Source organism: Diabrotica virgifera, chromosome 5 (assembly GCF_917563875.1).
Source record: "Diabrotica virgifera virgifera chromosome 5, PGI_DIABVI_V3a".
NCBI classification, from domain to species: Eukaryota; Metazoa; Arthropoda; class Insecta; order Coleoptera; family Chrysomelidae; genus Diabrotica; species Diabrotica virgifera.
The window spans coordinates 26,247,818-26,272,838 of NC_065447.1; the positions used below are offsets into that span (position 1 = coordinate 26,247,818).

At 32.7% G+C, this 25,021-nt stretch overlaps 1 protein-coding gene across 1 annotated transcript in view; it reads left to right on the forward strand.

Moving 5' to 3' along the window:
• Positions 1-14,454: 14,454 nt before the first annotated feature.
• Positions 14,455-25,021, forward strand: part of LOC114325993 (syntaxin-binding protein 5) — a 307,868-nt gene continuing 297,301 nt past the window's right edge. Inside the window, exon 1 of the mRNA XM_050652347.1 lies at positions 14,455-14,547. Coding sequence (XP_050508304.1) covers positions 14,486-14,547 — 62 coding nt within the window. The 5' untranslated portion in view covers positions 14,455-14,485. The remainder of the gene's footprint in view (positions 14,548-25,021) is intronic.

The following is a 25,021-nucleotide window of genomic DNA, read 5'->3' on the forward strand; positions in this document are numbered from 1 at the left end:
TGACGACAGGGTGTACTTCTTAACGACAGGGTTCTTTTATAACGACAGGGTGTACTTCTTGCACCAGAGGCTACGGCCTCAACGCCATCCTAGCCATCAAGCTGGCCGCCATCTTGGATCTTGGATCTCAGATTCCCATATCTCTACTACTGGACAAATTCTAAGCAAAATTTGTTATATAAAGTTATTAATATAATTCAATACTTTTTGAGCTATTAAAGATCCAAGATTTTATATTTTCGTAAAACAATTCATGTTTTAAATCTGTTTTTCACGTATAACTGTAAAACTATAAGCTTTTACAAAAAACTTATTATTACCAAAATTGAAGATAATAAAAAACTGAATACATTTCTCACTTAAAGAACTAAACTAATGTTAATTCAAAGTCAGTTAGGGGTAATTGAATGTATAATTTTTTCGACGAGTACTAAAATCTAAGTATTCAAGCTTAAATAACGGAATTTTATGAAATATATCTGCTAAACACTTGTCAAAGCACCTTCAAACTCATATCAAATGAGCTCCAGAAGAAGTTAATAGCATCAGAATTAAGCAAGTTATGATGAAAATAAGTGAACCCTTTCGAATTTTTTAGGAAAAGTGATAATTAACATATACGTCGTTTCCACAAAAATTAAAATTTAGAGCAATCCTTACAATAGTTTCTTTATATTAGTAAAAGTAATGATTTCAACAATTTTGATCGATTTAGAATGCATATTTTTGAAGAAAAGATATAATTTAAAAAATCAGAATTTTTAAAATTATCGTAATTTTTATTTTCTTTTGATAATAACTCCAAAAATACTCGATATACGTAAAAAATGGTACATAACAGAATTTTCGTTTTTTCTGTATCAAATATTTTACCTATTATACTATTCCCGAAGGGTAAAAAAAACCGAGATATAAACGTTTAAAGCTTAAATTTTGCTGCGAGAACCATGTAATCGGGGCCATTTAACCTTTTACTTTTAAAAAAGTAAGGGATCTAAAAGAATAAATTCAACGTAGTTTAATAGTACCTGGAATTAGCTTTCATATGGTTTTTAAGTTAACCTGATATCGTAAAAACTAACGGAGTTATTAAAAAAAACAAGAACATTTTTTGGAAAATTTTTAAAAGATAAATTTTGAAAAAATTGTGGAGCATAAATTTTAATGCTATTAACTTGTTGGGGGACTTGTTTGATAGATACTTCTATGTACTTTTACAAATGTTTAATAAGTTTATATTATAAAATGCATAATTTTCCCGTTATTTAAGCTTGATTACTTAGATTTAGGTACTCGCCGAAAAAAATATACATTCAATTACCTATAACTCACTTCTAGTTACCATTAAAAGGTTTTTCTAGTAAGGAGTTTATTTCATTTTTTATTAGCTTCAATTCTGGTAATTATACCTTTTTTGTAAAATCTTATAGTTTTTAAGTTATTTATGAAAAATCGATTAAAAACATGCATTTTTCTGACGAAAAATTAAAATCTTTGATCTTAACTCAAAAAGTTTTGATTTATTTTAATAACTTTATATAACAAATTTTGCCTAGAATTTGTCCCTCTATCGAATTATGGGGTTATTTTAAAAAGAATAATTTTCACCCCCGAGAAGGGGTGGCATCCACCCCCAGGGTAAAAGCGCAAGTTGGCACCATGTCATCTTTGTTCCTTGAGATATCCTCTAACCACTCACCAATTTTCATGCAAATCGATGGAGGTTTAACGAAATCGGAGGTAATAGCCCATATCCACCTTCAGTGTCTGCACTATATGTGAAGTAGTACGTCGCCTCTTTCATTCTGTAGTCCTTGTCCATTTTCACCAATGATGTTTTCAACTTTACGTTTTCCTACTTTTGTATTGAATTCTCCCATTATTATCATTATTTTATGTTTTTTCGTGTGCTGCATTGAAACTTATAGATTGTAACGGGTAGTGCTTTCGGAAAACAGACAACAGGTATCCTCCCATTACATGTAAAATAAAATCAAAAATAACAAAATAAAACAATATTCTGGTATTCGTTTCGTCCCTGAAGAAAGCCCCCTCGGCGGTTATCTATAAAATAAAAACAAAATTGTATTTAGGAATATCAACATTCGGTAACAATGTCAGTATAATAAAAGAAGCAATCACGCGATCACTCAATATGGAATTAAGATATTAATGCCTAAATACAATCGCATACAACGACTCGACCACAGACTGGCAATCGCTCAATACGCGATTACCAAAGAAGCAATTCCTCAACACAGAATTGCTCCGCGGCAGGCTTGGATTCACTACGTCTCAGCCCAATAGGTTTCACCAGCTCACTACGCTAGCTTTACCAAGGAGGGAGTCTATTAGCTTAGTACGCTGCAAAACTTACTTCTGTTCCTCGTCCGCTTTAACTTATATCCTTGTCGGGTCATATCTCTGTACCTTGGCTACTTTGTAGTGGGACATAGATCGAACGCGATTAGATGGGTTAGATTCTTCGATGCGAAGGCAGTGCGCGTTCGGTATACACAGATCGTTACAAGATCTCTATAGAACTGTTCAATATCGGTATCGGATTTATTGGTTGTTTGACATTCGACTTGTATAATATTGATGTTGATTCGGTGTTCTTGCAGTTATAGAAGTAGCATATGATTTGAGTGATAGATCATAAATGCTATGCTTTTTTATATAGCTTCGCTTATTATGATTCCGACCACATTCCAGTGCTGTTTCTGCTTGTTATGTGAGTAATATTATTATATTCTTGTTGATGTTATCTTCATTTTTTCAGGATCAGGCCATCTCATCTCGCTTATTCTAAGGATTTCAATATTTAACCTCTTCGTTTCTTTGATGGTGTTGTGGATTTTGCCTGCCTTGATATGCTTCCAATATTCCAGGTGCCATTCTGAATCATTGGTCGTTTTTAGGGTTTTTCACTTTCCAGGTGGATTCTAGCTCTCTTTGCGAAAGATTCTTAGTACCCTTGGCCATCTAACGTCTGCTGAGGACTGGGGCCAAATGGTTTTTATTTTGCACATTCATTGTTCTTGGAAGATAGTGTAGTAATTTCCCCTTGCTTTCTACACCGCAGTTTTAAAACCTGTTGAGTCGATATTTGATTACTTACTTATTTCTCTTTACTCCATGCGGAGCATAGGGCGTCAACTGTCTGCCTCCATTCTGTCCTATCCTTTGCATTGATCTTTATTTCTGCCCAGGTCTTCTCAATAGTATTAATTTCTTTCTCGACACTTCTTTTCTACGTTTCTACGGGTCTACCTGGTTTTCTCTTTCCATGTGGTGTGTTTTCTAAGGCTTGCCTCGCTATGTCTGCGTCAAGTCTCTTTAGGGTGTCACCCATCCAACTACATTTTCTTTTGCATATTGTCTTAGATATAGGTTCGATATTTGATTAGTATGGTATCAAAGCTGTGAGGATTATTTTCCTCCAGCGTTGACCACCCGTATATGCATAACCAATTTAAAGGATTATAGTCATAAATTATAAACTTGTTCATAATTCCTCAAGTGTTTTCCGAAGCCTACTAAATCATTCTCTAGCTCAACACATATCGAGAAACCGACTTAAACGCTACCCTTACCAAAGATGTATTGGGTCGTATTCCCCACTTTGATTTATGAATTTACTGTGTCCGTACGTTACCAGATACACTTTCCTCTTAATAATGCTCGGTCACTGCTTTCTAATTTGGAACACGTCAGCAAGGTAAACTAATTTAGGGGTTGGAATTATCCGTGTTAAACTAACCCCTTTATTTGGTTTAAATCACTTAGGTCAGCTCTATTGTTGAAGTTTTGTAATAGACAATGTTCGGCTTTAATTTGTGGACAAAGACTACATTAAAAGCTGGATCAAATTTTAAGGTTTGGTGATTTTAACACGTGATGCGGTGAAAGAGAGTTCATGTTAAAGTTAATCTTAAAAAGACAATGTTTTCGTAATCATTATCAGATTTTTTAGGAAGAGTCATTTATACTATTGCTGTTTTACTGTTTTTATTTATTTCCTGTCTTTAATTTCAAGTGAAACTACTCTATTAAATATTGCATAATACACAAAGAGTCCCCCATTATGACATTTAAAATGATAATATGCAAAAATCCTGTAAAGTCTGTTCTCTTCTTATCATACCATCTTTTCTGAAAGTTGGCAACAATTTCAACGAAGATATCTCTATCTTTAGCCGCTCAAAAAAGTGAATTTGGGACTAAACGTCTAAATGTTATTATATAAGGGAGTGCAATTAGAACGAAAACATGCATTGTTTGGGAAAAATTCAAACAAGCTTATATTTTTCTAAAACTTTCTTTGTTAGTTTATATACATGTTAAAGTAAAAAGTTCTACTCGCAGATTTGGTCGCTAATTGTTTATTAGTTGTTTAAACAATAACAATTGTTTTGTATAAATAATTTTAAAAATATCGTTGAATTCATCATTTTACTGTGATCAAATATGTTTCTATTTTGTTTTTGATTATGCTGAATCCGAATATGGCATTATAATTTAAAAATTCTTATACAGAAGCTCTTATACAGTATGTCTGCGTAGCTAGGAACCACATGCAAACTTTTTTATTATCAATTTTACGAAAAAAAGTTATTCTTCATAAAATGTTCTGGATAGTCAAAAATTTAAAACTCAACCGTCATATATCAAATGTTATCAATTTTATACGAGTTATGTCAAAAATATAAATTTCGCTAAAGAGTACAGTACCTTCATATTCAGGAATATCAAAAAATGCTATTATGAAAAGTTGTTTGAAATTAAAAACTATGTTTTAATATACAATTACATCATTCTAATCAACAAAAAAATTCAATTTTTTCTCAAATTACCGATACCCGTCATCATTTTATTACAATTATGATAACTAGTTTATTATCAGTTTTACGAAAAAAGATATTCTTCATAAAATGCTCTACCTGGTCTAAAATCTAAGATACAACTAACAGATATCAAACTTTTGCAATTTTATACGAGATATGTAAAAAATATGAATTTTACTAAGAGTTAAGTGTCTTTATTATTCACAATATTTTAATTAGAAGGATGTAATTGAACACTGAAACATATTTTTTAATTCCAAACTACTTTTTTAATAACAATTTTCGATATTGTGAAATATAAAGGTACTTTACTCTTGAGTGAAATTCATATTTTTTGACATACCTGGTATAAAATTAATAAAATTTGACATTTGATGGTTGCATCTTAGATTATATACGATGCAGAGTATTTTATAAAAAATAACTTTTTTTCGTAAAACTGATAATAAAAAAGTTATTAATAGGTTCCAAGTTACGCAGACATACTGTATGTATAAGAGCTAAAGAAATTTTTTTGTTGAACATTTATTATTGTTGAAGCTGATTATTAAATGTATTTTAATTAAGTTTTATAGAAAAAATTTTTGATCACTTTGTATAAACATTTTTTTAACTGATAATTTTCGGTTTTTGAATTACATTTTTGTTATCTTTCTTAATTTTCTCAAAAAGAAATAGTCTATTTCATTTAGTGCATTTTAAAGATTACATCCTAAGCTTTAAAAAAGCACCTATAAAACTGTAATAAATATGTTCAAACTTGAGTAATACCGTCTTAAAGTGGTGGTAATTCTGTAAACCTGCGAAGTTTTTAAAAATCACATTTTTTGAGACGTCTTATCATCTGAATTAAATTTTTGAGATTTTTTTTGAGAAAAACATCGTTTAGTAAGGTGTCTGAAAGGTAAGCTATGCAAAATTGAGAGTTTTATAAGAAAAATTGTATTAGTTATACATTTTTAAATCATTTTAAACCAAATTCATGTAAGTCTCACTTTCCGCTCACACCATACTTATGCCCATACATTTTATTTCTTTTTATTACAACCATAAGATAGCTAAATTATTCTTCTTTCATGATCAATTTATAAAATTTCATTTGATCCATTAGTTAAAGAATTACATTAAAATAACTCAACCGTGCACTTCGCCGTACGCTAGTTTACAGTGCGTCAATGTTTGTGAGAAGGGTGACTTTAGATTTATAAATAAAAAATTATAGAAGCTACAGATTTAATTTTAGAAAAATCTTTATAGAGGGTTTTATTTTGTAAAATTTTCTGAATTTTTCAACGGTCAAATCAGTTGATAACATTCTTCTTCTAAGTCGCCTGGGCCCCCGATCTCTTCATTGATTCACTGTTCACTGCTTACTGTACTACTAATGCTTACATTAATCTATTGTCATAGTTATCTTGGTCTTGGGTGCTTTAATTGGTGGATGTGTCTGGTTGTCCAAAGATTTGGTTCCAGCGTAGTATTCTAGTGCTAGTGAACACTACTCCTAGGTACTTAATCTGATCTCTGAATTGGAGTCGATCCTCACATAGCTTTAGAACAATTCTTTCTTTGGCTTGCTGTGTGTGATAGCCACTTAGGTTTGCTTACCTGAAGAGTAGGAGAACTTTATCGATATACTTCATCTTATTAAACATGTAGTAAGATGGGAAACATATTTTTTGGTTCAAAATAAAACCACTCTGTGAAAATTGAAAAGAAACACTCTGTTACGTATATTTTATAATTTATTCAAAACATAATACTTCCCATTAATAAAGTTTTGTGTTTCAAAAATGTCTCTCCTCATATTTCCCTGTTCCTTATTCAATTTTATATTTAATTGGGTAATTTAACAAAAATTGAGTTTTCACGGTTTTGATTTTTAAATAATTAGAGAGCCTTTGAAGCTTATTTTAGATTTGAGAAATAATTGGATAAAAAATGGGATATTTTCGTATTAGTATTCATACTTTCTTACAATTAATATTGAAATTTATGTATTTGCTTTACACAATATGACCCGACTTTATAGAAGTTATTTACCTTTTATAAAAACCATCCCTGGAGCGCAGTGGATAGCGCGTTGGACGTCTAATCCAAATGTCGTGGGTTAAATCTTCACGAGGGATGCGAACACGATTTTATTAGTTTTAAATTTCTAAACTTTGAATAGTTAGAGGATAACAATTTGAACGTTTATGAATATAAAATTCTCAGGCATATTTATAAAGTCGTGCAGGAAAATGATTTATGACGTAAGCGCTACAATTTTGACCTTTACCGCCTTTATGTGCTGTGAGCTCGTAGGTAGAGGGGATATTTAACAGTTCGTGAGCGCCAGTAGTGACAAGTCAGTGAACTTCAATTGGAAATTTGACATAAATGTCAAAGCGAATATTTTAAAACATTGAAATTAAAAACATTTATAGGAAAAAATATTAGTTGCTCAAAGCTGTGGCATATATTTTTACCTTAAATATACTTTCGTTTTAAATACCGAAATTTGGTATTTTAACATTTTATAATATAATTAATCTATTAATCTAACGCCATCTACACGATAATTATCAAAGTATCGGAAGTAGGAAAGAAGGAAACTAATATTCTTAGCAATTATAACGTCAAAATATTATTAATAATGAATCATAAATTCTATACTTACTGATACTAACACTAACCATCGATTACAATCTAATTACTACTTTGCGTGGTTATTATTCGAAATACTTTTCTCATTAAATTTCCAACCGAAGTTGCACCAGTATTCCGCTAGTTGGCGTTACCAGCGAAGCTCAGGGCGAATAGTGAACCTAGTATTGGTGGATTCATCAAAATAAACAAGCTGTGGTTGGGCTACTTATAGAGACTGAACGAGATGGAGCCGCCGAAACACATTTATAACCAAAGACCGGATGTAATGAGGAGAAGAGGCAGGCCCAGAGCAGGATTTAAGTATCATATGCCAGACGACTTATCGAGTGTTAAGAATACAAAATTAGAAAACCAATGCGAAGGATAGGAAGGAATGGAAGCTGATCTTAGAACTGGCCCAGACCAAATACGGGTTGTAAAGCAATGATGGTGATGATGATGAGCATAAAAGAATTTTAAATATATCGTAGATATAAATTTAAATACAAGCATAGTGAATTATCTTTTAATGCACAGTACCTTAGGTATAAATTCAACAGACATAAATAGAAGGTCAAAATAGCCATGATGATTGCCAACCTTCGTCGCTGAGATGGCACTTAAAGAAGAAGAAGCAATAGTTTGAAAAGCCGAAGCCTTGAAAAATGATAAAAATTGAAAATTGATCATATTGTTTTCAAGATTGTTTTTGAAACAAAAACATGCGATAAAAAATATCTGGTTTCTGAACATATGTTTGAAAAATAAAGTGTTCCCGAAGTGCGTACAACTAAAAACTAAGAATCTCAGCCCTGCGAAGCAAGCAGGTATACATCACGATAAGAGCAGATGGATCAGAGACACAGAAAGAACGAGTACCAGAAAAAAACCCAGTATGGTATGTTAAACAGTAAATGGTTAAGTTCAATTAGTTACCACTATAAACAGCCCGGATTAACCGATAATAGTATAAAAGGCCCGGTTTCAGGTAAAATTTATTTTAGGCTTTATTATGGGAGTACCGTCTAGTCAGTGTTAATTGCAAAAGACCAACTCTGTCTACCTCGGTGGCTTATCGCTCCGGGTGGGTCTTAACAATGGGCCAGGTCAGATAAATTTAATAATATTTACGACCGCACTAATTGAATTCAAATGTTTACTGTTGAACAAACCATACCTTCTGCCCGATTACATATACAGGCAAGATATCAACAAAATTAGCCATACACATTAAAAAAGAAAGGCGTAACACCTCCTTTCAGAACAAACAACAACTTATGCAAATATATTAAGAAAAGCAAGAGTCAAAAGCAAAAGCACTTACCTACACGGTGCTGTTTACAAACGTACCAAGTGGTACCACGTGGTGGAAGAACCATGTGGTGGAAGAACCAAACTGGAAGTACCTTTAACAAATGGACAGCAGAAGACAAAATGGCTTTCAGTAGGTAATAGAAAAACAGATTTTACAGACGTTCTTCACCTTTTAGATCATAATGATTATTTTAATGATTAATTTCAAATTTTACATTCTCACAATAAAGGCCTTGAGATAACTTTGTTAGGATCTATGGAAATTAATATTTTTAAATTCGATATAATTCTGAATGACCAGCTTAAGGTAAACAACTCTACCCTTCGCATTTCGCAATTTATTCAGCGAATGACTATTAGTGTAGGAAACAAAGGTTGAACCTTGCAAAATGGACACAAGTTCGGTTTTATTTTTTTTCTGGTATATCAAGGGGTGCTTATTATAAGACTAACTTTTTCTGAAAAAATTTCGCCCCGGAACCTCCCTTTTCACCCCTTTAAAGGGGGTAATTTGTGGTTTTTGCGGAACGTAGCCCTTCCTGTAACTTTTACAAAAAATTTCCTTTATAGAAATATGAAGAGGACTATATTTTCTACGATTTATTTCCAACGCTATCTCTCTACCATCCACCGTTTAGCGGGGGTGGCGCCCTAAATTTGACAAGTTTTTAAAAAAGATGTTTTAAAAAATATATATTTTTCCCTAACTGTAACGGAAATTAAGAAGAAATCCTGCGGCAATTATTCACAAATAATTGACTGATTTTTTGGTATAGGTTTTACTTAAGGGTAATTGCCCTTTTTTTAATTACAGGGTGTTACATTTTAAAAAGCCTCTTTTTATACCATCTGAATCGTTTATGCTAGAGTAAAAAGACTTTCAGCGATTACCCATGTACTGGTGCTATTTACAAATTTGTATAATGCACCCCCATTTTTTCCCCGGAACCACCCCAAAAAAAGAAGAATTAATAAATAAATTGATTTTCTTGGAATCCTTCACACACAATGCCCTTTATTAATATGCCTCATACATAATTTTGTGGACGTTATTATTACCCATGCATGGACACCAAAAGCAATTTCCTAGTGCAACCCCTGAAGCAAAAAAAAAATAAATAAAATGGGGGGTTGAAAATTTTTTTTTGTTTTTTGCTTTTTGATCCATATGGGCATATGCTTCATCAATAGTGCTTTTCAAAAATATATGGTTATTGCAACATCTCTGCGAAAACCACCCCTATCCTTGAAAATATACTGCAGAAACTACCCCTATCCCTTGGCAAGCATGTTTGTACGATTTTCTCATTACCTATGTATTCTTTTTAAAGAAAACTTATACAAGGTTAAAGACCACTATTTACTCTAAAAATTATGTCCTATTCATTTTTTCGTATAAGCAACCGTTACGGCACAGTGGCGCCGTAAACCTCATATATGCTTTGGCGGGCTCCAGGTTTTGTTTTTTCTTTTCGTCATCTGTTCGTTTTATTGATAAAGTACTTATGCAAAATAAAACAACACAGTGTAACCTACAAATTATAACTTATGCACATTTTACATTCTTTGTTCCCCAAAGCCACAGTGGTGGCCCAAAATAAATTTTTGCATATTTTCGCCACCTACATGCATTTTATTGCATTAATGCTACCTTAACAGCACAATATTTACCCTTAGGTGGTCGTTACGCAGTGGCGGATCCAGGGAGGGGTGATGGGGGCGATCACCTCCCCCTCTCTCAAACCAAGTGGTATTATATTCAAAGATTATAAAAATATTCATTTATTTTTATAGAAATTTAACCAATTGGCACCCCCCTCTTAACGATGCTGGATCCGCCACTGTCGCTAAAGCATAAAAAGTCATTCTTATAAAATAATATTAATATAATATAAGTATTTCTATAAAAATAAATGAATATTTTTATAATCTTCAAATATAATATCACTTGGTTTGAGAGGGGTGGGGGTGATCGCCCCCATCACCCCTCCCTGGATCCGCCACTGCTTAGCGACCACTTAGAGGTGAATATTGTGCTATTAAGGTAGCATTAACGAAATAAAATGCGTGTAGGTGGCGAAAATATGAAAAAATTTATTTTGGGCCACCACTGTAGCTTTGGGGAGCAAAGAATGTAAAATGTGCATAGGTCATTATTTGTAGGTTACACTGTGTTCTTTTATTTTACATAAGTACTTTATCAATAAAACAAACAGATGACGAAAAAATAAAGAAAAACTGGAGCCCGTCAAAGCATATATTAGGTTTACGGCGCCACTGTGCCGTAACGGTTGCTTAAACGAAAAAAATGAATAGGACCTAATTTTTAGAGTAAATAGTGGTCTTTAACTTTTGTGTAAGTTTTGTTTAAAAAAAATGAATAGGTAATGAGAAAATCGTAAAAACATGCTGGATAAGGTATAGGGGTAGTTTCTGCAGTATATTTTCAAGGATAGGGGTGGTTTGCGCAGGGATGTTGAAATAACCATATATATTTTTGAAAAGCACTATTGATGAAGCATATGCCCATATGGATCAAAAAGCAAAAAACAAAAAAAAAATTTCAATCCCCCATTTTATTTATTATTTTTGGCTACAGGGGTTGCACTAGGAAATCGCTTTTAGTGTCCATGCATGGGTAATAATAACTTGCACAAAATGATATATGAAGCATATTAATGAAGGGCATTGTGTGTGAAGGATTCCAAGAAAATCACTTTATTTATTAATTCTTCTTTTTTTTTTTTGGGTGGTTCCGGGGAAAAATGGGGGTGCATTATACAATTTTGTAAATAACACCAATACATGGGTAATCGCTGAAAGTCTTTTTACTCTAGCATAAATGGTTCAGATGGTATAAAAAGGGGTTTGTTAAAATGTAACACCCAGTAATTAAAAAAAGAGCAATTACCCTTAAGTAAAACCTATACCAAAAAATCAGTCAATTATTTGTGAATAATCTCCGCAGCATTTTTTTTTAATTTCCGTTACAGTTAGGGAAAAATATATATTTTTTAAAAACATCTTTTTTAAAAACTTGTCAACTTTGGGGCGCCACCCTTGCTAAACGGTGGATGATAGAGAGATGCTGTCGGAAATAAATCGTAGAAAATATAGTCCTCTTCATATTTCTATAAAAGAAATTTTTTTTAAAAGGTACAGGAAGGGCTACGTTCTGCAAAAACCATAAATTACCCCCTTTAAAGGGGTGAAAAGGGGGGTTCCGGGGCAAAATTTTTTCAGAAAAAGTTAGTCTTATAATAAGCACCCCTTGATATGCCAGAAAAAAAATAAAACCCGACTTGTGTCTATTTTGCAAGGTTCAACCTCTGTTTCCTACACTATATAAAGTGTGGACGCATAGTAAAAATATATCACTTGAGAATGGCACTCTGCAGTCTGTCGAAACAGCTGTAATGAAAATAAGTTGTAATAAGTTTTGTGGAAGTGTAGAATGATGCTCCTGTGAGGCAGGGAGATGTTGGTAACGCCTATCAAATTACATAGGACTTAGGTGCAATTATTCGGACATCTTTTTGGTTGCAGACCTGATGACACGACCAAAAACGTTTTTAATTTTAATTAATGTATCTTGTAGTATTGTTATAAATCTAACAAAGTTTTTATATTATTTTTTATGGCAATAATTAAGATATTTGACAATGTTTGATTTATTTCCAAAATTAATTGAAATTCCACAAATAAAAGTTTTAAAATTAATTAATTTTTATACAAAAATTATTTCATTTGTTCGTTTCAGATTGTACATTTAATGAAAAAATTGTAACATAATCGCGTCATTGTTTCGAAAAATCAAACACAAATCATCTCCACAATATTTCGGCATGTCGAAGACAACTGAGGTATCGTTTTTGACTTCTCCACAATCCACAGCAAGTCATATAGGAACATTAGATATACGGGGAAACGATTACCCAAGGCAATTTAAGCTGAATAAAGTAGACAATTCAAAATTTCGTTTATGCTATTCCAAGAGAGTGTTCTTATTCGGCGATTTTGAGATGTTCATAAAAAACTTTTAGTGCGAAGAAATTATTTTAAGAGTCAGAATGAAACCTTTGTACTAAATGGGAATTGGAATACGTAAATTAAAATTTGTAAGGTTTTTTGGATTGTTACACAGCCTCCTTAACGATTTCATCTTAGTGTAAACCACAGTTGAAATCGAAATAGTAACTACCTATGTAAAAAAAGATAGAACGATTCAAAAAAGAGGAAGAAAACAAGTAGGAAGAGCTTCCGTTAAGAACAAACAAAATTCCAGGTTGGAGCAGCAGTAACATTTTTTGGATATTGTAACAACGCCAATACTATAGGATAGCAAATATGTAATAAATAACCTTAATAATAACCAAACATGTAATAAATAACCTTAACTAAAATAGAGTCAAATGTAGAATTATCCCAAAGAAAAAAAAACGACCTGTGTAATGATACGACCGAAAACGTTTTGAATTTTAATTAATCCATTTTGGATAATTTTAATAAATGTAACTTTTATTTATACTAATTGTTATGACAGTAATTAATTTATTTGACAATTTTTAATTTATGTATTTCCAAAAAGTTAGTTAACATTCCATAAATAAACGTTTTAAAATCACAAAATTATTTCATTTGATTGTTTCGGATTGTATATTTAATGAAAGAATTGTAACATAATCGCTTCATTGTTTCGAAACATCAAACACAAATCATCTCAACGATATTTTGGCATGTCGAAGACGTTGAGGTATTGTTTTTCACTTATCCACAAGTCAGGTAGGAATATCAGATATACAGTGAAACGATTACCCAAGGCAATTTGAGCTGAATCAAATAGACATTTTAAAATTCTGTTTATTTTGTTCCAAGAGAGTGTCTTATTCGAAAACTTTGAGATGGTCATCAAAACTTTCGTTCGAACAAAGAAATTTAGCAGAAGCAGAAATAGAACTTTGTACTAGATGAGAATTGGCATACGTAAATTAAAATATCTAAGGTTTTTTGGATCGTTACACAGCCTCTTCCTCGATTTCATCTTGGTGCAAATCATAGTTTGAAATCGGAATAGAAACTATGCATAAAATTGTAACGACCCAAAAAAAAAGTAAGAACAGTTTCCGTTTAGCACAAACAAAACTACAGACTGGAGCAACAGTAGCATTTTTTGACTATTGTAACAACGCCAATACTATAGGGTAGTAAGGAAGGTGTCATAATAAGCTTAATAATCAAAGCAAAAGAGTCAACTAAAAGCAAAAAAAATCAACCTGCGTAATGATACGAACGAAAACGTTTTTGAATTTTAATCAATCCATTATGGATAATTTGACTAATATACTCGTACACAAAACAGGTGTTTATACTAATTTTTCTGACAATAATTAATTTATTTGACAATGTTTGATTTATTTCCAAAAATTTAATTGAAATTCCAGATATTAAACTTTTTATACCAAAATTATTTCATTTCGTTGTTTCGGATTGTACATTTAATGAAAGAATTGTAACATAATCGCTTCATTGTTTCGAAACATCAAACACAAATCATCTCCACAATATTTCGGCATGTCGAAGACGATTGAGGTATCGTTTTTCACTTTTCCACAATCCGCCACAACAAGTCGGCTAATTGAGTTCTCCTTTTGTTTCAGACCTTTCGGCATGGCTTCCCGTTCCAACCTACAGCGATGGCATACGATCCCGTTCAGAGGCTTCTGGCAATCGGCTCGAAATGCGGCTCCCTCAGGATGTATCCTTTTTTTACTTAGCAACAAAAATACTTTCAAGATTGATGACGCAGGAGAATGGGAAAGTGTTTAGAAATAGATTTGTCCTAATGGATATAAAGGATGTTTTTGATACGAGATTTTTCAAAGATATACAAAATATACATATATAATTTGGTTTCGATATTTTTTGCGATATAATGAAAATTACTCTAATATTTGTTCGGGGTTAGGCAGTGGAACTTATTAGTTTATACAGGGTGAGTTTTTAGTACGACATATTACAAAATAAACTAAAAAAACTTATTTAGAAAAAATATAGTCAATTATATTCTGCAGGCTTGGAAAATAAGCCGAATTATACAGGGTGATTAATAACTAAGTGGTAAAGCAAGGATACAATTTTTTAGATAGGACACCCTGTATATTTTCTCTTATTTTGATTTTTCTTATAATTCCTGTTCTTGCAGTATGATGTTGACACTACTATACAGGATATTTAATGAGTTATGACCATTTTTATTTATGACCAATAGATCATTATCCATTTTAAATAATAAGGTAAACAGTAAATATGTTGTAGTTTTCAAATTAAATTTAACAACAACCATGACGAATTATCGTATACACAGTGAATTACAAAAGAAAATTACGATTTTTGTTAGTAGAACTTAGTCTTGTGTAATAATATAACAAAATTATTTTTATTCAATAAATAACTAATACAAATTATAAATCATAGCAAAAGCAATGAGTGTAACAATTAATATGATATTAAGGAAATAAGTCTAGAGTAAATGTTCAAAATGTCCACCTACAAAGTCTTTGCAAGTTTGTAACCGATCATCTGTTGTTAAAGGATTCTTCTACACAAATTTTTTTTATATAGCCCTACAGGAAAAAAAATCAATTTTTGACAATTCCAATGGTCGCGGTGGCCAAACAATTGGCCCTCCTCTGCCTATCCTCCACAAACTGAAAATATCTCGGAAAGTAATGAGTTTAGGTATGGGCAATGATTCATAAAAATATAAGAGTAGCTATCATAAATGCAATCTTGTAAAAAAATAAAATATAGGGTTGTACTCCTTATTTCTTACTCCGTGGCGTTACAACTCTTCGTGGGTTTAAGCCGGCTCAACAATATTTTTCCTCTATGTGTTAAGCAATCTCCATTCTCAATTCTCCTCGTCCTTAGCTTTAAAGTCTCCTGCTATATTATTTCGCCACCGGAGTCGAGGGCGTCCACATGGTCTTCTTCCAGTTGGGACTTCTTCCTTTATCAGCTCTACTGTTCTTTGGTCAGAGTGTCTTCTGAGGTGTCCTGCCCATTGGAGTCTTCTTTTATTATTTTGGCTTCTGGGTATACATAGTTCTTCGAGCTCTTTGTTAGTTCTTATCTTATATTAAAAAAAAAATAGTAAATCCTTTATAAAAGGTATATATTTGAAATCCCTAAAAAGGGCTACATCACAATCACATAACTAGTTTTCGACTGGTTTACCAGTCATCATCAGTGCTTACGTGAAGTTTACATGCTAACCACCAAGATATAGTTTAACAAAAATATGTGAGTCAAAGCCCTGTATAAGTGATCCGTTAAGGAAACATCAGTTAAAAATGTCAATTAAAGCATGGATGTTTAAACTATTTTAATATTATGCCCTAGGTAACATCTGAGCTGTGATGTGACTTGATTACATGGTGAAAGTCGGGTAGCAAATGACGTCAAAGTCATTACCTTTACGGTAAGACACGGTCGGTAGCAAAGTCGTCATTTCCTACCAGACTTTCACCATGTAATAAGTCACACCACAGCTCAGATGTTACCTAGGGCATAATATTAAAATAGTTTAAACATCCATGCTTTAATTGACATTTTTAACTGATGTTTCCTTAACGGATCACTTATACAGGGCTTTGACCCACATATTTTTGTTAAACTATATCTTGGTGGTTAGCATGTAAACTTCACGTAAGCACTGATGATGACTGGTAAACCAGTCGAAAACTAGTTATGTGATTGTGATGTAGCCCTTTTTAGGGATTTTAAATATATACCTTTTATAAAGGATTTACTATTTTTTGTATTACATGGTATACAGTCAACTACAGGAGAACTTTTTCCTTGTGGATTTTTATCTTCTATTGTCCTGCTGCTCATATTATATTACATATAAGCTTTTTATACGATTGATAAGCAGATCTAGCAAAGGTGTATAGAGATTCAGAACAGTATGAATAAGTGCTTTTACTTCTCTTGTAATACTATATCGTATATCTCGTAATCTGGAATGATATATTCCATAAATACTTCATAATAATAAAATACATTATAAGTTCGAACCAAGCACGATCATGGATTGGTTTGCAATCTTCCTCCATTCTTGTTTGTTCTTTACTTTTTCTTTCCAGTTGCTTACATTGAGATACATTAGGCTGTCATTAACCTCATGACTCCATCTGGTCCTTTTCTCTTTTTATTACCTATTGTAGCGCTTAACAATATTTTTGGCATTCTAACTTGAGTCATTCTTTGGACAAGTACTGACCGTCTTTCTTTGTGCTCTTTCTACTGGAGTTATATTCGGGTCCTATTATAATTCTTCTAAGCCTTTGTTAGTTTTTTGTGTCCACTCATTGTTTATAATATCCCCCCCCCCCCGAAATCGTTCAGATATATTTATGCGAATAATACAATAATAAAGCGAGAATATATCAGAGGTCATAGAAAAGTTTTTCTGGTGTTATGACGTTATCCTAAAACGAATCCTCACAAAATACCGACTTGTGCATTTCGCCCTTATTATAAGGAAGCTAGAATATTAAATTAGACAATATACTTGCATTGAAAAGCATTGTCTTGATCTAAAAAATGCTAATAATTACCCGAAAGAAATTATAAATCCTTTTATGAAAAAAAAAATAAATTAAGGACATTCTAGCACCGCTTTAGAAATCCATCTGATAAAACTAATAAAATACAATATAGAAAAGGCCAATAAATCTGCCAAATATCTGGAGTAAACAGTTCAGCCAAACGACGATGAAAATATACTGGATTGTAAAAATCTGTTTTGGTAATGGTAATTGTATATTGGGGCAGGGCCCACTTGTGAGCCCTTCAGACACTTAGACCTCCTACGGCGGGTCCATTGTATCACCCCTATCTTGCTGATCAGATCAGGTCCATAAGAACCTGGTCTTCGGCGTTTATGGGGCCCAGGCTGCACCGAGCTCCCATGCTAGTCCCCCAGAAACCTTATGGCCTCACAGAAAGCCACAAGTCTCTTGAAAGACAACTCCCTCACCTGGCTCGGCTGCATAGATGCCGATCCCAGGATCTGCCACCTCCGATAGGCCAATACCGGGCACTTCCAGAGGACATGTGAGGAGGTTTCCTCCTCCTCGTTACAAACATGACACCATGAGCCATCCGCCAGTCCAAGCAGATTAAGGTGCCGTCGGAGTCTACAGTGGCTGGTGAGCATACCGACCACCAGGGAGCATCTTCTACGATCCAGAAGAAGCAGTTGGGCTGTAAGACTTTTGGATGGCCCCACTATGTGGAGCCTGGCCTGTCTCATACCTCCACAACTGGCCCAGGAGTCCTGGAACCTCCGCAGAAGAAGCTCCCTGAGACTACACCGACCAGTACTGAAGGGCACTCCAATCACAGGTTCGGGTCCTACAGTCAGAGATGATGAGCCCCGTCTTGCCAGGGCGTGAGCCCGTTCGTTACCTTTCACACCTGTGTGTCTCAGTACCCATACCAACCTAACCCTGTTGGTTATAGCAATATCATCCAGAGCTTTCTTGCACTCAAGAACCAGCTTAGAGCTGATCTTGGGTGCTTCCAGAGCCCTTAGCGCTGCCTGGCTGTCAGAGCAGATAGAGATGGTCCTGCTTGAGCAAGCCCTATCTGTAATCTCTTGAGTACATGCCAAGATCGCAAAGATCTCGGCCTGAAAGACTGATGCATGAAAGCCGAGAGCCTGGCTAGACTCAAATCCGACTCCACCTCCATACACTCCAGCACCTGCCCGCTCGTCTGTTCTGGACCCATCTGTGAACCAGGTGAGCCCACTCCGACAGATTAGTGTAGGTTCTCGTTCTACCCATTCATCCCGGTCAGGAAATTGGGCCAAGAAGGAGGATGAGAAATCAAATTGAGGGACACGCTGTCCTGTACCATAGAAAGCACAGGACAACATTCGATAGCCTGTCTCCAAATGTCACAATGGCTCATCCGCCCATTCGTTCCCAACCAATATTCAGAGCAGTTGAGACGATAGGCTGCCATCATGGCAAAATCTGTTTTACGAAGAAGGTTTTAAATTACTCGGTCCAAAAAAGTAGCCAATTAAAGAAAAGAAAGAATGAAAGAAAACACCAATATCAAGAACGCACCTGGGTTTAGTTAAGTTATTGGGAAAATTGTAAAACAACTCCGTCTGAAGGTTTTTTATATTCTCTAATTTAGAAGCTATACGAGAAGCTATTGTGAATAAAATGAAAATTCTCATGGAAGTTACAGATCCAATTTCATCTAGAGAAGGCCACTGTACTATAAAACAAGTCCATAGAATAAGGAACATGATAATAAAAAGTAAAAGCACACTTTTACAACAATTGATGTCATAGCATCTCTAATACGACCATTCACGCATAATCTGTTAACAGGTACATAACAAAAGTAGATATCCCTTTAACTGTATCTGACAAAGGACGACTTATGGTACAAATTTTAGATGATAAGAACAAGGATTTAACATTTAGACGAATAATCAGAAGTGTTTTAAAACGTATTTTTTTAAACAGCCCAACTTTGAGCCACCTCACAAAAGATTTTATATCTCTATCTCAGCCCGTTTTCTCCGGGATCTCTAACAATGCCGTTATTATAAAGTTTGCCCCTATACAAAGAATTTCGCCCTGATACCGGTATACTTTTATATGCTCTCTACAAAGCAAAGTAGTTTGGAATTCAACCTGTGAGCTCTTAGAGTCTTTTTAACTTTTTACCTGTTTCTCCCACAGGCATAAAAGATAAATAAAAGCTAATATTTTCTTCAAAAAAATATATAGCGAAAGTGTAAAATATTCATCTTTGGACGAGGATATTTTTCGTAGAGTTTTAAGCTATGTAATACTTGTGAGAAAGTTGCTTTGATGTATTTTTTGTATGAAAAATATTAATATTATAAAAACTAAAAACAAGATATTTTAAACGGTCGAGCATGGTCGATCAAATAAAACTATGATACAGCAACAGAGTAATAAAAACTCCATCTTAGATAATGGCTGGTCCGTACATACATATGTATATACATAATCGTTCCTCTTCTACCGTTATTAATTTTCTACGTGCTTCTTGCCTTTGATGAATTTTCCCCATTCTGTCTTGTTATTCGCCATTTGTGTTGCTTCTTGCCAAGAATTGCGCTTATTTTGTAATTAGTCTGGGCTGATTATCGGAGACTAGGCCATTTTTGGGAAAAGTTATTTACCAGCAATTTTATTGCTGGAATCGAAGCTTATGATTATATATATTAATAATATAGGTATGCAAAGTCTGCAGATAGTGTGCTACTTTTTTTATTAACAAAATGGCGCCCCCAAATCGTGTTTTTCTCAATATTTGCTCCATAACTCCGAACATTTGAACTTTACACCAAAAACACCCTAATAAAAATTCACGGAAATTAAATTCTGTTTTTCCGTTTTGCTCCCGATGTTTTTCCAGATCTGCTCCGATGAAAATTTTCCTCGGAAAATGCGGGTTTTCCCAACAATATCTTTAAATTTCAAATAAAGTTTTAGATAAGTAATTATCTACCAATAATTAAATAACTAGGTGACATAAAAGCTTTCTTGGTTTAGATTATAGTTCCAGAAGCCGGTGAAAATTAAACGAATATTTTAGCAACAATTCAATTGTTAATTAATAATTTACGGTCGCAATAATAACCAAAATAATTATTTTACAGTGATCAAACTTTGAAATCTTATAAAGATGAGATGCCTATTTAATATTTTGTCGACAAAATATAAATTTTTAATTTTTTTGAATAATCTTTAAATGTTTAAAAAGAAATAGTTATAAACAAATTAACGTTTCTCAGAAAGTTTTTATTATATTCTAATTTTCAAAAATAGGTAAAATGCGTATTTCAAAGATCTTGAAAATGAATGCTTTAAAACTTTTTTGCAACTATTTGCAAAAAAGTTATGAATCAGCAAAGTAAACGTACGATTCCTACGTTGTTTATAATGTTTTTTAATTCTTTCAAATCGTAAAAGTGAGTTTAAAGTACAATCTAATTACTTACAAAAAATATCGATTATTAGTTTAATATTTATATTTTAATTAAAGATAATAAATATATTTTTTTGTAATTTACACGCGCGAAAGTAGACTAATACAGTACCGTAGCTAAAATTTTCACTCGATACGACGACCATCGCGCGACGTGCACTAGTTAATAAATAAAATTATGTATTATAACCCGTCCACGGCTCTGTATCAAGCCTACTTTCGCGCTAAAAGTTACAAAAAAAACATTTTTAATCTTTGATTAAAATATAACCATTGAACTAATGTTTGGTATTTTTTGAGAGTAATTAGTTTGTACCATAAACTCACTTTTAAGCTTTGAAACAATTAAAACAAATTTTAAACAACGGAGTAATCATATGTTTATTTTGCTGTTTCATAACTTTTTTGCAAATGGGTGGAAAAAAATTTTGAAGTATTCATTTTCAAGACCTTTGAAATACGCATATAAGGTATTTTTTAAAATTATAATATAATAAACAATTTCTGAGAAATGTTAATTTGTTTATAACTATTTTTTAAACATTTAAAGATTATGCAAAAAAATGAAAAATTTATATTTTGTCGACAAAATATTAAATAGGCATCACATCTTTATAATCTTTCTAAGTTTGATCAATGTCTCATGATTATTTTGGTTGTTATTGCGACTGTAAATTGTTAATTAACAATTGAATTGTTGGTAAAATATTCGTTTAATTTTCACCGGCTTCTGCAGTTATAATCTATACCAAGAAAGCTTTTATTTCACCAAGTAATTTAATTATTGATAAATAATGACTTGCCCAAAAAATTTATTTGAAAATCTGAGATTTTGTTGGGATAACCCACATTTTCCGAGGAAATTTTTCGTCGGAGCAAATCGGGAAAAACATGCCTTTATGTAGAATTAAATTGGGGTGAATTTTTATTCGAGTGTTTTTGGTGTAAAGTTAAAATCTTCGGAGTTATAGACCAATAATTGAAAAAAACACGATTTGGGGGCGCCATTTTGTTAATAAAAAAAGTAGCACACTATCTGCGGACTTTGCATACCTATATTATTAATCTATAGGATCATAATATTCGATTGCAGCAATAAAATTGCTCGTAAATAACCTTTCTTTGTACTTTACTAATTAGACCAGCGTATTATAACTATTTTTTTTTCAAAATTTAAAGATTATGCAAAAAAACGAAAAATTTATATTTTGTCGATAAAATATTAAATAAGCATCTCGTCTTTATAATCTTAATAAGTCTGATCAATGTAGGTATCATGATTATTTTGGTTATTATTGCGATCGTAAATTGTTAATTAACAATTGAATTGTTGCTAAAATATTCGTTTAATTTTCACCGGCTTCTGGAATTACAATCTATACCAAGAAAGCTTTGATGTCACTAAGTTATTTAATTATTGATTAATAATTACTTACCGAAAACTTTATTTGAAAATTAGAGATTTTGTTGGGAAAACCCGCATTTTCCGAGGAAAATTTTTGTCGGAGCAAATCGGGAAAAACAAATCTCTATGCAGAATTTAATTGCGGTGAATTTTTATTTAGGTGTTTTTGTTGTAAAGTTAAAATCTTCGGAGTTGTAGAGCAATAATTGAAAAAAATACGATTTGTCGGCGCCATTTTGTTTATAGAAAAAGTAGCACACTATCTGCGGACTTTGCATACCTATATTATTAATATATAGGATCTTATAATTCGATTCCAGCAATAAAATTGCTGGTAAATAACTTTTCCATGAATTTGGCTCATTAGCCCAGAGTAAATATATTTGCTATGTTGTTGTTTCACTCTTTTATTGGTGTGCCTCTTCTGTTTTCCTCTATTGGTTTAGGTTCCCACACTCTTCTCACTATTACTGTTCCCAGGTACAGTACCAGGTGGCTGGTATGTAATTGTTAATAATATGTGACTTTTTATGAGCTTAAAAATTAAAACGAAATTTCACAACCCATTCCCTATATGAACTCAACACCCTTTAGGTACAGTATTTAACTATTTTCTTGTCAGCGACAATTTTATCCTGTGATAAAGTCAAAATTGATTATTAACTGATGAACTACAAAGTCATAAAAGCAGGAGTGCCACAGAGAATATTTCATGAACCCTTTATCTACTTAATATTCACAATGTGGCGTTAACAAATTATACGCTAACGGCAAGATAACGAACTAGGATAATCCCTACAGACTACCATCGAATTGACAGCTTCTCAAAAATTACGACAATATCTCAACATACTACAAGATTGGCTGGATAATGGAAGTTTAAAATAAATCCCGCCAATAAAATGCAAGTACTGGTCTTTTGTGGCATTTTAATTTTCTAGCCCTTAAAATTTTTGATTAGAGCTGTAAGTACTCAGCTGCATTATTTCTTAAGTTTTTATATTATTAACCAGCGTGTGTGTTAGTCTAGTTAGAAAAATGCGCAATACTTATGCCCTGTACTAAGATGGAAACCGTCTAGTAATTGAAACACACAAGTTCAAATAACAGCTAGAAATGTTAATGATACGCCCCCATTTTATCCCCCAAGTTTTTGAGTAATAAAGAAACCCACAAACTGTGGTAAGAATAAATTATTCTTTTTCAATTCCTCTAAAAATAATAAAAACCTATTTCGCTCTTTATAGGATTTCTTTCGACACCCGTTTGTGAGTGAATGAAATATTTGGAATTTTTCCAGATAAGATGGTAAAAATGTAAAGGCAATAGATAAAAAAATATATAAAAAAAATCTCATGTTGGATCGACTCAAAATAATTGACATTCAGGAGTTCATTACTACAAAGTTAGTGGAAGTTTCTTCTTTTGGTGCCTATTCGTTTCGTATAGTAGCCATCATTCTGGCTATAACTATTTAATTAACGGATGCTACGGATTATTGGAATTGAAAAGTTATGTATGAAGTTTTTTTGGCTTATGCAAAAAATGCAAAATTAGTTTTGAGAAGGTATGTCATTTGTGCTTAACGTGCATGTGTTTTTTTAGGTACATTTGAACAGAATTTGTTTCGTAGTTCTTTGTTTCCAAGTCCCTTTTTTTACCGTTCAGGTTAAATAAGTATTTATGGAAGAAGTAATTCCAGAACTATACGATATTAGCCCAATAAATGACCTTTTTGGAGTGTAATTTCCAGGGGCAACTCCGAGTTGCATGAAAATTTGGATTTAGGTTCTACTACCCTCCACTTCAAAGTTGAATTTGTGTTGGGGGCCGAGAGTTACCCCTTCTCGGGGGGTGAAAAACGCGTGTTTAAAATAAGGCCGGAAATGGATAAATTGACTTATTTTAAGCACCTTTTGTTCTAGAAAGTTTTTACGTAAGTCAATACTTTTCGAGTTACTCGCGATTTAAAATGTTGATTTTTCGACAAAAAACTACGTTTTCAGACCGTTTTTCCCAAATAACTCAAAAAGTAAATATTTTATCGAAAAAAATAATTTTAGCAAAAGTGTAGCCTATAAAAAAAAACGAAAAAAATGGTGTACCAGTAAAGTCTACAAATTGAGTAGAAGCAAAGCTGTAGCTCATGAAAAATACGTTCTTATTCGTATAATTCCAAATCGAATAATTCAACGCGAAATCACCGAAGAAAGAAGCGTTTTTCGGGAAAACTTTATTAACATTTTTAAAGTATCGGAAAAAAGCTTATTTGTTTTTTACAAAAGTTTACAGCATCAAAAATAAACGAGTTACACTGAAAAAAAAGTTGGCCCCTTTTTTTGGTAAAAAAAATTTGGCCCCTTTTTTTTGGTAAAAAAAATCGTGAAAACCTCCCTCTATTTAGCACCCTAAATGAAATTAATCGTTTGGCTTTACCATCTATTTTAACTGTATGTGTATTGTTTATATGATCTGTAAGTTTGATTGGTTTGAAGTGCTTATTTTTGAAAACATTTGGTTTTATAGTAAAAAAAAATTTCCAATATTTTTTGAAAAATTTAATTGTTTCAAAATAACTTGAAAAGTATTAGTGATCTAATAATTAGAAAAATCTTAAAGAGTAAAAAAATGTAGGTTTTGATATTATAAATATGCTAGTTCATTTTGTTTCTCCGTAAGACAAAAATTGGTTAAGATATGGCTGTTCAAAATTTGCATACACTCGTGATTAGTGACCCATTCAAGCTTTCTCAATTATAACCTTTTCAAAAAT